At 38.6% G+C, this 15274-nt stretch overlaps 1 protein-coding gene across 1 annotated transcript in view; it reads right to left on the bottom strand.

Annotated features, from left to right (window-relative positions):
• Nucleotides 1-1762: 1762 nt before the first annotated feature.
• ERO1A (endoplasmic reticulum oxidoreductase 1 alpha) overlaps nt 1763-15274 on the bottom strand; it is a 60289-nt gene continuing 46777 nt past the window's right edge. The window contains exons 14-17 of the mRNA XM_075532314.1: nt 7795-7881; nt 7582-7715; nt 4686-4756; nt 1763-3216 (exon numbers count right to left, since the gene is read on the bottom strand). Coding sequence (XP_075388429.1) covers nt 4696-4756; nt 7582-7715; nt 7795-7881 — 282 coding nt within the window. The 3' untranslated portion in view covers nt 1763-3216; nt 4686-4695. The remainder of the gene's footprint in view (nt 3217-4685; nt 4757-7581; nt 7716-7794; nt 7882-15274) is intronic.

Raw genomic sequence — 15274 nt, 5'->3', positions numbered from 1 at the left:
TGGTAGTTGGGGGGAGGAAGCATCCATAACCTTGCTATTAACATGACACATAGCAGCATGACCTTAATTGCAACTTCAATAATTAGATTTTCTTTTCAGGATGCCAACTGTTTCTTTGGCTAATAATGTTAGAGATCTTCTAGAGCTACCTGACAGGATCTGTGTTGTCTTTAATCCTTGGGGTTCAAGGTGATAAAGTAAATTTGTTCTAGTAAGGCTTCCCTAGATAATGTTTTTATTTGACAAAAAAGCAAAGATAACCTTAAAAATATTTCAGATGATGTTACCTGGTTCTAAGTACCTGAATTCTTGCATTTGTCTTCTTAAACACTTCTCCCACAATGCATCACCAAAGACAAAGACAGATAAGCTTTTGGCCCAATTTTTGCTTAAAAAATCCAAAGCACTAGGAGCACTTTAAGTTTGGTCTCAAAGGAAGGAGTTGTTTATAAAATCAAAGGGCTACTGAATCCCTGTTCATCCTGCACTGAAGCACATGATGACGATTTCAAACCTTCCTTTTGACTCATTAATTACAAAAGCAAATATCATTGCTTAAATGTAAACTTCTACAGTGATTAGCAGTGTTTGTTTTTATCATTTCAGTCATCATTCATTTTGAAACTTTTATCACATTATAGCTGGTTGTAGTTTTATGAAAATGTAATTTATAGCTAAAGTGGCTTTTTTATGCATAGCTGCCTTTTTTATTGTTTAACAGTGTTTCTCAGCTATATAATCAGTTTCAAACTGGTTGTAAAGTATAGCTGTGGCCAATGAATGTATTTATTTGTTGTTTCACTAAATTATAACAAAACACTACTGTTAAAAATAAAGTGTTTGTGCTTTTATCTGGAAGTCTGGTTTTCTTAATCTCTTAATGGACCATACCAACTGCATTTTTTTTTCACTATATAAGGATAAGGATCCTAGTGCTATAACAGAAAAGAGAAATATTTCAGGAGTTACAAATGAGAATTTTCTTTTCATGATCTCATGATTACTTACATCTGAACACCACATCATTTAGTAATACACGCCATTTTGATATAAAATACCATATATCAGCAGTCTCCACGTTATGACCAAGACCCTTTCCTGTGTCTTTTAAGAATTTATAGGAAAGTCAGAACAGGTGTAAACAATTCTTATTTATCCTTACTTTAGTGCAAGAAAAGGCTCAAGCTTTTAAATGATTTAAAAACTGCATATGCAACAAGTGAAGCTGATTGTGATGATTAATTTGTTGCAAGTAAGGGTAAGTTCAATCATTTAAAAATGAGGGTAGATTTACAAAACATTGAAGGGCAGGTGTGAATTGTTCCTAAAAATTGGATATTCATAACCCAAGCACTTTCTATACTCTAAAATACCAATAAAACATTAGCTAATGCATACTTATTCATATTATTAAGCTAACACCTTTCCAAATCCCCATCCAATCTTAAACAGTAATCAATCTAATTAGCCCAAACCCTACGCAGCTATTCTTTGATTACTCATAAAACTCCTCCATGAAAATAAAAACAACAAAAAACCTCCTCTATGATGGTACCTTTCCCTTAAAAGAAAACTTAGTTTGTGTTGCTTTTTCCAGAATAGATTCCTTTTAGGTGCCCGCCCCTACCCACCCCAAAAGAAAGCACAACAAATCTTGAATACAATTTCAGAAGCTTTATTGATCTTATAAAGCCCACAATTCCCTGGGAGTCTACTGACTCTTGCTGTAAAGAATATTTGAATGAAGGTGTGACTAATAAAATTGTAGCTTTAAAAGCAATTTATTCAACAGATATTTAATGACTGGTCATGTGCCAAAAGTTATGCTATGGAGATGTGACAATGAGTGAAGTTCTTGGTCCTGCCCTGAAGGAGCTCACATTCTAGTACAGAAGGCTGTAAAACACAGATGATACAGTACAATAATAAGTAACACAATAGAGGTAGGTTCAAATTACAGTGGTGGCACAAAAGAGGAAATTAGATGACTCTCCTTAAATGGAGCAAGAGAGCTTTCAACAGAGATGATGATTCTGGATCTGCAAGAAAACAATCTTCCACAGGGGGAAGACTAGTCCACTTGAAGCAAAGAAAACAGAATGCACTCCGGTGTGGAGGCCTGACCACAGAGCACATTTGGAGAACGGAGTGTTCTTTCCGAGCATTGTTGGGGTAAATAGAATTTTCGTGTGCACTATGCGAAGGAGTTTGGCTTTCTCCTAAAGGTGCATGAGCATGTCACTGAAGGGTATTAAGCAAGGAGTAAAATTGTTAGAATACTTTCAGAAAGCTCACTCTGGTCACATCCAGGCACAACAGAGATACTTGGGTAAAAGAAGACAACTAACTGTAGAGATTCAGAAGAGCAATGAAAATGGAGAGACGGTGATATTTTGGAGAGGACGGGGTGAGTTTAGTAAATTTAGAAGATAAGGGTCCTGAAATTAACCAAAGTAAGGAACATAAACACAACAGGTTTGGGGGAGAATGGTTGTTTTACATACACACAAGTTTCTGTAGAACAGCCACGTAGGTAGATAAGATTGAGAATCAGTAGGTAGATAAGACTGAGAAGTCTGAGCTAAGGAAACAATTCAGAAGTTATCAGATTGGGATTACTAAACAGAACAGGAAGGATGGAAGCCTGAAAAATACATTTAAAAATAATGAAAACAGTTTGAAAAGAAACAGGAATACGTTACATGAAACCCTTGCAACATTACAGTGCAGTCTTACAGAGACCAAAGCGATGAATCTCATTAAAACACACACACAAGCGGTCTATATGCCCTTTCACTATTCAGAGCAAGCACAGATGCGGCAGCAAAATAAAGGAATAAAGAACTTGGGAGAGAGAGAGCTGTGAACAATATGCAGAAACAAAAATCGGCAAAATGAAACTATGTGTGGATTTAGAATAAGAATTTTAGGCTTTACAGGAAGGGATTCATAAGAACTTTGGGACCAGAAGCCAGATTTTAGTTAAGGACCAAGTGGAAAGTGAACAAATGAAGGTGGAAATATTCTTTCAAAGAGCTTGGTTATTTAAAAAATAAAATGAAGGCTTGCAAATTGTACAGACAAAATTACAATTTGAACACATCTACTTCAGAGTACTACAAATATCCTTAAACATTTATAGTTGGTGGTTACTTCACAGTCCTCAGAGTCTCCAAGAGGATTGACTAAGTGGGTTAATGTCTCTCTTTTCCTGTTCTATTCAAAGAAGATAAAATGGGAAAGAAAAATGGGACACATTGTTAAATTTTGCTCTTTGAGCATTCATTTAAAATATTGGATACATATTCATACATTCAGTGACAAAATTTATCATATACTCACAATGTGCTTGAAATTATACTAGACCTCGGGGACACATGGCGGGGAAAAGTTTACAGCAGTATAAAGTGGTATTTCCTAAACCTTTATATAAATAAACCCTGCTCTTTAATAATGTGACATCTCAACATGGTACACCTTCTAAGACATACATAAAGAGGGTACATATTTTGAGGTAAACAGTTTCCTTTACCCTACAATTACCATGTGATATAAACTTATAAATGTCCTCAAATATCTTATCACTGAAGAGATATCACCAGAAAACCTTCCAACATTACAGTGTAGTTTTAAGGAAACCAAAGTGGTGAATCTCATTATATATATATTTAAAATCCTGCATGCCCTATGACTATACAGATCAAGTATAGACAGAGCAGCAAAACTCGAAAAAGAATTGGCGAATGGAACTCCAAATAGTTCCTTATTCTAAGATATAGTGTTATGCTAGTTCCAGGTTTTTCTTTTCTGTGTATTTTTATTAATATTTTTAAAAATGCACATTTAGTATTACACACTGATATGCTCAGGGCTCAAGGATAAAGAATGTTTGTAACTGACTTTTAAACAACTGTAGGGAGGAGGTGTGTGTGTGTGTGTGTGTGTGTGTGTGTGTCCGTATATGTTTTTATACAGAGACCACAATAAAGCAAATACGAACAGGTGATGAATCTGAGTAAAAGATTTATCTTTGTACTGCTCTTAGAACTTTTCCGTAAGTTTGAATTTATATCAAAATTAAAATGTTCCTCCAAAATTATATTCGGTTTTAGGGAATATATTATGAGAATAAATAAATTTATCTAGTAAACTTTTCACATTGTTTAGTATATCCCAAATGTTGCATGGGACTCACTCACACTAAACACTCCCTCAATATTTATCTAAAATTACCATTTAACTTAGCATTCTCTGTTTCAGATGCAACATGCGCCACCCTAAATTCAGTTTTAAAATTCCAGGCTATTCATTGTGGGTTGTTCGTGAGACTCCCTAGCATTTTCCTATTAAATACCGGACACATGGGCCAGTTTTATTAATATCTTCTGACAAAATTCTACTTAGAATTAAAACAGCTTTCCCTTAGATTATCAAATATGAATTTGATAATCCTGATTTTATTCAACATTAAACTTTCAGCCACATTATCAAAGTATTACTTTTACTCACAAATATTATACAAAGACTTAACACAATTACAAAAGGTGTTTAGCTAAAACAATATAGATCTCCTCTTACAAAAGCAGCTTGATAGAAAATGTTTGGCTTAAGACTGTCATTGCCTTTATGCTTTTGAATGAAATCCATTCTTTGGCCTCCATTGTCCAGAAACAGGCACATTTTACCTTGTTTTCTTTAATGAATATTTTGCAACAAGTTTCTGAAGTTTTCTAATTCTCTCACACTTGTAGAAATTCTGTAAGCAAAAACAATTTCGCTCAGAAACCATCTCAGATAAGTTTTCTTTATAAAATTTATTATTCAATATACATGTTTAGAGCAAAGAACGTTTTTAAGTAATTTGTTTCGATAAATTTAACATTATATCTAATGGTACAAACCCATCGAGAAATTTGGTATACATAATTAGCTTTAATGTAATATATATAGCTTGTAGTTTATATGTGTATATAAATGTATAATTAGTTACATAATTATATACCTATGTAATTTAAATATAGTGTGTCCCTTGCCCATATGGTTAAGTACTTGTGTGCCAGCTTAACGATTAGCAGTTCAAGTCCCCCAACGGCCCCTCAGAGCACAGGCCTGGTAATGCATTTCTGGAAGGTCCCAGCCTTGGTAGTCCTATGGAGCAGTTCTACTCTGCACACTTGGGATTGCTAGGAGGCCCACTCAACAGCAACCCAGAACAACAGCATATTTAATATAAGGCAGAATTTCAAGTGCACCCATTGCCACTGAGTCTACTCCAACACACAGCAACCCTATAGAGGGTCCCTGAGGTTAGACATCTTTATGGGAGCAGATAGTTCCGTCTTTCTCCAAAGGAGGGCCGGTGAGTTTGAACTACCAACCTGTGATTAATAGTGCAATGCTTTCCCAAGACTACCACCAGGGCTCTTTAATTAAGTATATACGTGTTTATTATAATGTTATATAGTATAATGTAGAAGCACTTTAAAATAATTTACATGCCATATTTAATATGCAAAGAATCAAAACTACTTATCTAGAAAGAGTGAGAATAAGAAAGGTGTATCCAATTATTTATCACTAATTTCTATTTAAAAAATTTTTTGTCTGTTGTTTTCAAGGTTCTCCATCATTAAAAGAAATAGCAAAAATTTGAATAAAACAAGTCCCAAGCTTCTAAGTATAAGGAAAATAATTTGAAGGTTAATTACTTCAAAACCTGAATATAAAAATCATTTAAATTTTTTATAATGATATTTTTTATATCGTTTTATTAGGGACTCATACAACTCTTATCATAATACATACATACATCAATTGTGTAAAGCACATTTGTACATTCATTGCCCTCATCATTCTCAAAATACTTGCTCTCCACTTAAGCCCCTGGCATCAGCTCCTCATTTTACCCCTCCCTCCCCACTATCCTCTCCCTCATGAACCCTTGATAATCTACAAATTATTATTTTGTCATATCTTGCCCTGTCCCACATAACCTTTGCCTTCGCCCACTTTTCTGTTGTCCGTCCCCCAGAGAGGAGATAACATGTAGATCCTTGTAATCGGTTCCCCCTTTCCATCCCATCCTCCCTCCACTCTCCCAGTATTGCCACTCTCACCACTGGTCCTGAAGGAATCATCCACCCTGGATTCCCTGTGTTTCCAGTTCCTATCTGTACCAGTGTACATCCTCTGGTCTAGCCATATTTGTAAGGTAGAATTAGGATCATGATAGTAGGTGGGGAGGAAACTTTTAGGAACTAGAGGAAAGTTGTATTTTTCATCGTTGCTACATCACGCCCTGACTGGCTCATCTCCTCTCTGAGACCTTTCTGTAAGAGGATGTCCGGTGGCCTACAAATGGTCTTTGGGTCTCCACTTCACACTCCCCACCTCATTCACAATGATAGGATTTTTGTTCTGATGATGTCTGATACCTGATCCCTTCAACACTTTGTGATCGCACAGGCTGTTGTGCTTCTTCCATGTGGGCTGTGTTGCTTCTGAGCTAGATGGCCGCTTGTTTACCTTCAAGCCTTTAAGACCCCAGATGCTAAATCTTGTGATAGCTGGGCACCATCAGCTTTCTTCACTACATTTGCTTATGCACCCATTTGTCTTCAGCGATTGTATCATGGAGGTGAGCACATAATGATATGATTTTTTTTATTCTGATGAAGCCTGCTACCTGATCCCTTCACCACCTCATGATCACACAGGTTGGTGTGCTTCTTCCATGTGGGCTTTGTTGCTTCTGAGCTAGATGGCTGCTTGTTTACCTTCAAGCCTTTAAGACCATTCTAATTTTTTTTTTCATTCTAATTTTTAAAGTGAAGAAATATATCCAAAAAGTTCATTTTTGCCTCTCTTTAGTCTTTAATGACAGACCAGAAAGAAATGTATCTTTACTTAAAATTTGAATATCAATTTCTTATCTTATTTCTATTTTATGCTGCAATAATTTTTATGAAAAATATTCTTTTTTTTCATCTTGTCTTCCCCCTCCCGCCTCTCGAAAAATATTCTTTGTGAAAGAATTAAGTTTTCAGTCTGAAGAATAATTCACGAAGAAATTGCCTATCTTAAGTGAGATGTGATTTTTTCAGGATATTTATGAAAATAAGTGAGTACCACAAAAATCTACCTTTAAAAATCTACATGAGGAGCTAATACCAAGAGCTCAAGTAGAAAGAAAATGTTTTTAAAATGATAATGGCAACAAATGTGCTTGACATAATGGATGTATTTGTATGGATTGTGATAAGAATTGTATGAGCACCCAATAAAATGATTAAAAATAAAATAAGTTTTTAAAAAATACAATTAAAATCTAGTAAAATAATTTCAAATTTAGTAAAATGAATATTGAGGTTCAGTTAATAAGCCAATCGTGATTACAAAAGTAAATTGAAGAAAATAAGGATTATTATCTAATGATGAACTGCATATTTGAGGTACTTCACAATATCATATAATTTCATATTGAGCTAATTTCACCAAAAAGGGTATTTTTACTCAATTGCATGCATGCTGCACTAGACTTGGTTGGCTAGCACAGATAATAATAAACACATTCAAACTAACCTTCCAAATGCATTAAAGAATGATACTATTTCTTGTCTGGTTAGATGAAATTCATAACTGGGTCCACTTTCTGGCATATTTGCTATCAATTTCTCAGAAAACAAGATCTTCAGAGCAGTGCCCAAACCCTGAGTCTATAATAGAAATAAAGAAAATCGTGAAACTCTTCATGGAAAGAACAAATGAGACAAAGGGTTAGATAGATTTGCTTACCTGAAGCTTTCCCCAGAGTCGACATTTAAGACAACCAACACAATCCATGATCCTGGAAATGTTTCGGAAATGCAGCCGAAAGTCCTCCTAAGGAACACGTGGACAAACAGGTAGTAAGGTGTCATGGATAGCCAGTCAGAGTCTGTTCGGAGTGCCTTCTATGTACTTGCACTGTGTTGGGTGCTTTGGGACCCTGAAAAGGAGGAGGAAAGCTCCCACTTGCCAGTCTTTGAACACACAATCTCACGTAACCGTTACAGTTTCTAAAGTAAGAATTAGTATCACTGCCTAACAAGGAAAGCAATGTCCAGTGAGTATTATGCAGTAAGCTGTTTCCCCCTGAAAAAATATAGCTGGAATCCCAACGCCCGTACACCTGGATGATGCCCATTTGAAAACAGGGTTTTCTTTGAGAAATAAACACAGTCATACCTGAGAAGGGCAGCTTCTAAATCTGATCATTTCTGCGCACTGGGAGAAGTGGACTGGCGCAAAGACACAGGAAGGGGAGGAAGGAAATGCCAGTAGAGCTGTGGGTCTCCGCCTTGCTCAGGCCGCGACCCTTTCATACAGGTCTTCATGTGTGGTGACCCCCAGCCGTAACATTATCTTCCTTGCTACTTCATCACTGTCATTTTGCTGCTGTTATGAATTGGGGGACCCCTGTGCAAGGGTCGTTTGACCCCTGAAGTGGTTGGGACGCACCGGTTGACAACTGCTGCATTGGAGGCTGGTCTCTACAAGTCAGGGAACAAGGAACACCTGGGACTACGTACAAGGAAGAAAATGGCACAGCCAAGCTCACGATTTGGATTTTTAACCTCCAGGGCTGTGAGAAAACGTCTGTTCTTTAAAGCCTGCGCTGTGGAGTCTGGGTTACAGCAACACTAGGAAACTAAGGCAGAGAGGTTAGGTCCTTTGCCTAAGTTCCTGCATTCAGGACAGGGCTGTCAGACCCTAAGCCAAACTCTCTGCAAATGCACAGGAAGACAAGTTACTAAGTGGAGGTGTTAGCTGTGCATTGACTATATATGTGTGACGGGTTAAGGGGAAGAGTTGGAGGGTGTCATTTACCAAAAAAGAAAAAGAAAAGAAAGAGTGGCATGACAGGTTCTAAGCTGATAATCAGGGCGCTGCACTTGGGAGAACTGATCCAGGAAGGTTCCCCGGCACCAATCTCCATACTTAGGGTCAACAGAGTCCAGTAGAACGAGAGATGGAACTGTACAGGGAAAACGTGCGGGTTTCAGCTCAAGGTGGAACTGTACATTCATAGACTCCTCATTCTGACAGTGTCTGGAGTGCTGGGTCACTGGCAAAGTTGATGATGACAATAGTGTAATCGACCTAAACCCCACAGTTTATTGACAATGCTCTACTTCTTTGTTTATGTGGGTTTCTATTTTCCTGCCTTTAGCTTTTTGTTGTTGTTCTTATTGCTTGTTTGCTGGTTGGCTTATGACTACTATTGGTGTAGTTGGTCTTACAGGATTTTCTTTTGTCTTTTTTTTAACATTTTATTAGGGACTCATACAACTCTTATCACAATCCATACATATATCAATTGTGTAAAGCACATCTGTACATTCTTTGCCCTCATCAATTTCAAAGCATTTGCTCTCCATTTAAGCCCTTTGCATCAATCAGGTCCTCTTTTTACCCCTCCCTCCCTGCTCCCCCTCTCTCATGAACCCTTGATAATTTATAAATTATTATTTTGTCATATCTTGCCCCGTTCCACATCTCCCTTCACCCTCTTTTCTGTTGTCCGTTCCCCAGGAAGGAGGTCACATGTAGATCCTTGTAATCGGTTTCCTCTTTCCAACCCACTCTCCCTCTACCCTCCCAGTATCGCCCCTCACAGCCCTGGTCCTGGAGGTATCATCCGCCCTGGATTCCCTGTGTCTCCAGCTCCCATATGCACCAGTGTACATCCTTTCTTTTGTCATTTTACAACCGCCAAAATAGAGTCCTGCATATCCCATGGGCAGCATATGGATTCTGGGCTCCTACTAACTCCAGTCCCAATTCAAGAACAGTTAGCTCTGATAATATGTCTCTGCTTGATACTCACCTTCAATGAAATGATCACTGAAGATAAGGGTGCTACAGCAAAGTGTAGTGAAGAAAATAGATGGTGCCAGGCTAGTGACCGGAATAGTCTGGGGTCTTAAAGGCTTATATTCAAATAAGCAGCCATCTAAGTGAGGAGGTCATCTAAGTCTACATGAAAGAAGCACACCAGCTTGTATGATCCAAAGATGACAGTTAAAAAAATTAAAACATGGTAAGCAAGCAGCCATCTAGCTCAGAAGCAACAAAGCCCACATGGAAGAAGCACACCAGCCTGTGTGATCACGAGGTGCCGAAGAGATCAATTATCAGGCATCAAAGAACAAAAATCATATCATTATGTGCTCACCTCCATGATACAATCGCTGAAGACAAATGGGTGCATGAGCAAATGTGGCAAAGAAAGCTGATGGTGCCCGGCTATCAAAAGATATAGCATATGGGGTCTTAAAGGCTTGAAGGTAAACAAGTGGCCATCTAGCTCAGAAGCAACAAAGACCACATGGAAGAAGCACACCAGCCTATGCGATCATGAGGTGTCGAAGGGATGAGGTATCAGCCATCAAAGAACAAAAAATCCTATCACTGTGAATGAGGGGGAGAGCAGAGTGGGGACCCAAAGCCCATTTGTAGGCCACTGGACATCCTCTTACAGAAGGGTCTCGGGGAGGAGACAAGCCAGTCAGGGTGTGATATAGCAATGATGAAACATACAACTTCCTTCTAGTTCCTAAATGCTTCCTCCTCCCCCACTATCATGATCCCAATTCAACCTTACAAATCTGACTAGACCAGAGGATGCACACTGGTACAGATAGGAACTGGAAACACAGGGAATCCAGGGCAGATGATCACTTCAGAACCAGGGGTGTGAGGGGCGATACTGGGAGGGTAGAGGGTAAGTGGGTTGGAAAGAAGGAACTGATTACAAGGATCTACATGTGACCTCCTCCCTGGGGGACGGACAACAGAAAAGTGGATGAAGGGAGACATCGGACAGGGCAAGATATGACAAAATAATAATTTATAAATAATCAAGGGTACATGAGGGAGGGAGAGGGGGAAGGGAGGGGAAAAATGACCTGATGCTAGGGGCTTAGGTGGAGAGCAAATATTTTGAGAATGATGAGAGCAATGAATGTACAAATGTGCTTTTCACAATTGATGTATGTATGGATTATGATAAGAGTTCTATGAGCCTCTAATCAAACAATTTGAAAAAATTAAAACATGAACCTATAGGGACAGCAAGTAGAATAAGGGGTTCAGGAGGAGGCTGGTACAGGGGTGGTGGTGGGGTAAGAGGGAGCTGATGTCAAGGAGTCCATGTAGAAAAAGGATGTTTGGAAACTGACTGTGGGAGCAACTGTGCAATTCTACTTGATGTGACTGAAATAAGGAATGATAAATGTATTAAATCCCAACTAATAAAAAAATCAAATATGGTGAAGGGGAAGGTATGAGAGCTCTAATTATGAACACCCAATTTATAAAAGGCTATAGAAGACGGTGGAAGCCCAAACTCCATCTGCAGAGTATCTAGTGTGATTAGGATCCTCTCTGCCACAGGCAGGAGTCTCACCGCCCTCCTGTCAGGCAGAGACCATTACAATCGTGACTGTGCTGGACGGGACGCGTAGGGCTGGGCTGGGAGACAGGGAGTGAAAGAAGATTTCAGGAGGAAACAGTGAAGGCAGGCTGTGGGGGTGGTCAGGGCGCACTAGACCTGACGGTGATTGCACAACAGATATTAAAGGTGATTTAACCATGGGTGGGGGGAATATTCAAAAGTGATTGTGGTGATTATATAATTCTTCTTGGTATGAAAGAATTGAACTATTGAATTATATGATATGTGCAGTAGATGTCAATAAAACTGTTTAGAAAAAAAGAAAAGAAATATAAAAACCTTTTGGTTCCTACTACCTAAATTATAGTATTTCTTTCTCATATCAGATAAAAAATCAGCTCTCTTATTATGATGGTCAATAATAATTATTAAAATATAAACAGAATATAATGAGTATTCATGTTCACAAAGCACCATACAGATTAAGAACTGTAATCTCATGTACACGCATTATAAATTTCCAAATGACACAGCTTTCGCCTTAAAAGTGCTATCAGGGAGATGCGGTGGCTTTTTTGCCAATTATATTTTGATAATTGATAGATAATAAAAATAGCGCTGTCGTGGAAGGAGGTTTTATGAGTTTTGACTTTCGGTGAGGCTTGTTTTTGTAAATTTGAAGCCTCTGCCCTAAAAGGTGATGCCTATTTCTGTAGCAATCATCAACATTCCGTATTTAAATCTGTTTTTAATTCAAAAATTAAATGTGGTCGCTCCGGAGTACATCTTTGTGTGGCATGTACCAGAGAGGACGCATGGTTGCTTATGAGAGAAAAATGACACTGCAAGACAACAACAGAGCCCAAAATGCATGTGCCCTTCTGCTTCAAGTTCACTTAGGTGAAATTCATGTGTCATATGATCAAATTAAGAGGTGAAATTGACTAGATTAGGAGAAAAATCCTCGTGACTTCCACAAAGAAGGGTCAATGCCTAATAACCTGACCTCTTAGAATATATTCCAAAATTACCTCAGATTAAAATAACTGGACATAAATGATTTGTGAAGTCTCTTGATTAAGCACATAGTTTTAAATCAACACTGTACATTGCAGCTGGTAGCTAGAATGTCACGCATGCTGTGACTATATGCTTGACAAAACCAAACAAAAAGTTCTTACTCAATTCTCAAATGTTTTATAAGGCTTTACATGATATCTTAGCCTACTTTGAATTGAACAATATCCTTTAGTGAAAATTTCCCATTTCTAAATATACTTTGAAGCAACTGAAAACAGTCGGGAGAGAACTCTTAGATCATCTTCTCCCTCACCTTACCCTCCAAGTTCCTGGAGTACAGAGAAGCTGCTCCGGAGGTTATATAAACCCTGAGGAATGTGTTTCTAGCAAGAATGCTTTAAAAATATAGAAGGGAGGTCAAGAATAACTGTTATCTAACAAGCAAAAATAGGACTGCAAAAAATAATTTATATGCAAGATGTCATACAATGAAGTCCTTTTCTTATGGAGAGAAACAGAATAAGAAACAGAGGACTGTTACAAAGATTATGATTAAATCAGATCAAGCTATCAAGCTAGTACTACTGAGGGCCTCCTACCTTGACTGACCAGTTGCTTCTTATCAGAGAAGAATATAATTTTACTTGAGTCTGCAAATGAACTAGAAGCCACCTGAGGGTAGAGCCGTTCTCCCATTAATGGCAAGAACCATGCTCTGCAAAGTGAGCATGTAAACAATAGTCTTAGTGATTAGTTATGTATCCATAGTGTTTTGAGACAAATATACAGACTCAGAGATGAACTTGCCTGAAGTCATGCCCCTAGTGAGAGCAAGATCACACCAGACCCCCTTTCAAGAGCTCTCTGGTCTTTTGTTTTTTCCACAACTCCATGCAATCAAAGTGCCTTTAATTTGCAGTAAATGACAAAAGATTACGTTCTTACTTCTACCTCTAATGAGGATCCTTTAATTTAACTAAAACCATTTCCAGAACTCTCTGCAGCAAAGGAAAGAGGAATAATGCTACTCATGCTCTCAGTCCCTTTAACTCTTTATCCCTCTTTCAAAGAGATCCTCTATGTGATATGTGAAGCAACAGAAAGCCTTCAGTTGTTATTCCGTGCACAATATAAACTAGGCCGTAAGTTGGACCCTTCTCTCAACTTGTTCCCTTCTTTCTTTTTCAGGAAAGGAATGATTATGACACTGTAACTCTATAATTCAGGGTACACATCAAATTACCATAGTGTTTATAAGTAAAAAATATAGACTAACATCTCCACGAATACAAACTTTAAATAGCTGGTATCTAAAGCTTAAGTTAAGATGGCCCTAAAGACAGCAAGTAGAATCAGAGCTCCTGGGGAGTACCGTGGGGTGGGGGAGGTGTAAAGGGGAGATGAAATCAAAGAGTTTAAGAAGAGAATGTTGGAAACCAACTGTGGAAGCAATTGTACAATACTGCTTGATGTGATTGAACTGAGGAATGGTATGATATCTATGTTTTCTCCTAATTAAAAGGTTTTTGAAGGTCAAGACACGATGGCCCCTCGCTGGAACATATCATGAAAGAGGAAAATATTGGGGACACATGATGGGGAGTGAGTCCAGTCTGACCTCCCCCACAGTGGGGAGAACCAAGAAGCAAAGTGACAGGAGCAAATCAAAGCCATAAAACCTCTGAGGAGCCCTAAAAATAGACTTCGGGCTAGGAGGGCAGTTCCCTGAATGTCCAGGACTGATGGGGAGATAGTCATAAAGGTCAGCAGTCAGACCTGGAATTATGTATGCTGTTTCATTTTGGTTTTTTGCTATTTTTCTTCTTTTTTCTCTTTTTATTCAACCTTTTGTTTTCTTCTTATTTTGTCTCCGCTATTGTTGTTTTGCCAACCTATACAAGATGGGCATGGGAAGCAAGCATGAGAAGAAAGCAATGGGACCAACAGTTCTGGAGGGACTTGGGAGGAGGAGGAGGCAGGGAAAGGAGTGGTGAGCAATTAACAACATAGACAGGGAACAACTAGGGAATTAAAATCAACAACAAGGAGGACATAGAGATCCCCGTGCTGTTAGAGCAACAGTCATCTCAGTAAGAAGAATTACTGTGAGGCAGAAAAAGGGTGAGTGTGATGGTGGGGCAGGAAGAAAGTAAAAGGAAACACAGAAAAGATCTAGAAAACAAAGATATGGAGAGAGGTATAAAATAGGTGTGCATTTACGTAAATATATTAAGTCATAAAATAGAGGTATTGGCATATGCACACATATTTATAAGGCAATACATTAAGGAAGTGATGGACTTTGGGCCTCTGCTAAAGCCCTCAATGCAAAGAACACTTTGTTCTAACAACCTGGCACTCTGTGATGCTCACCCTCCAACCGCAATCACTGAAGACAAAGCGGGTGCATAAGCAAATGTGGTGAAGAAAGCTGATGGTGCCCGCTATCAAAAGATATAGTGTCTGGGGTTTTAAAGACTTGAAGTTAAAGCAGCAGCCATCTAGCAGAGAAGAAACAAGCCCACATGGAAGAAGCACACCAGCCCATGCGATCATGAGGTGTCGATGGGATCAGATAACCGACATCAGAAGACGACCCCCCACCCAAAAAAAAAGCATACTGTTGAGAACGAGGGGGATCAGAGCAGAGACCCAAAAGCCTAAGATATCCCCTCACAGAAGGGTCACAAGGAATGGATGAGTCAGCCAGGGCACAGTATAGCACCAATGAAACACACAATATTCCTCTGGTTCTTTGAGGCTTCCTCACCCCCCACTATCATGACCCCAGTCCTACCTTTCAGTTTGGGCTAGACA

Source organism: Tenrec ecaudatus, chromosome 14, assembly GCF_050624435.1.
Source record: "Tenrec ecaudatus isolate mTenEca1 chromosome 14, mTenEca1.hap1, whole genome shotgun sequence".
In the NCBI taxonomy this organism is placed as follows: Eukaryota; Metazoa; Chordata; class Mammalia; order Afrosoricida; family Tenrecidae; genus Tenrec; species Tenrec ecaudatus.
This window is presented reverse-complemented; position numbering and strand designations above follow the sequence as displayed.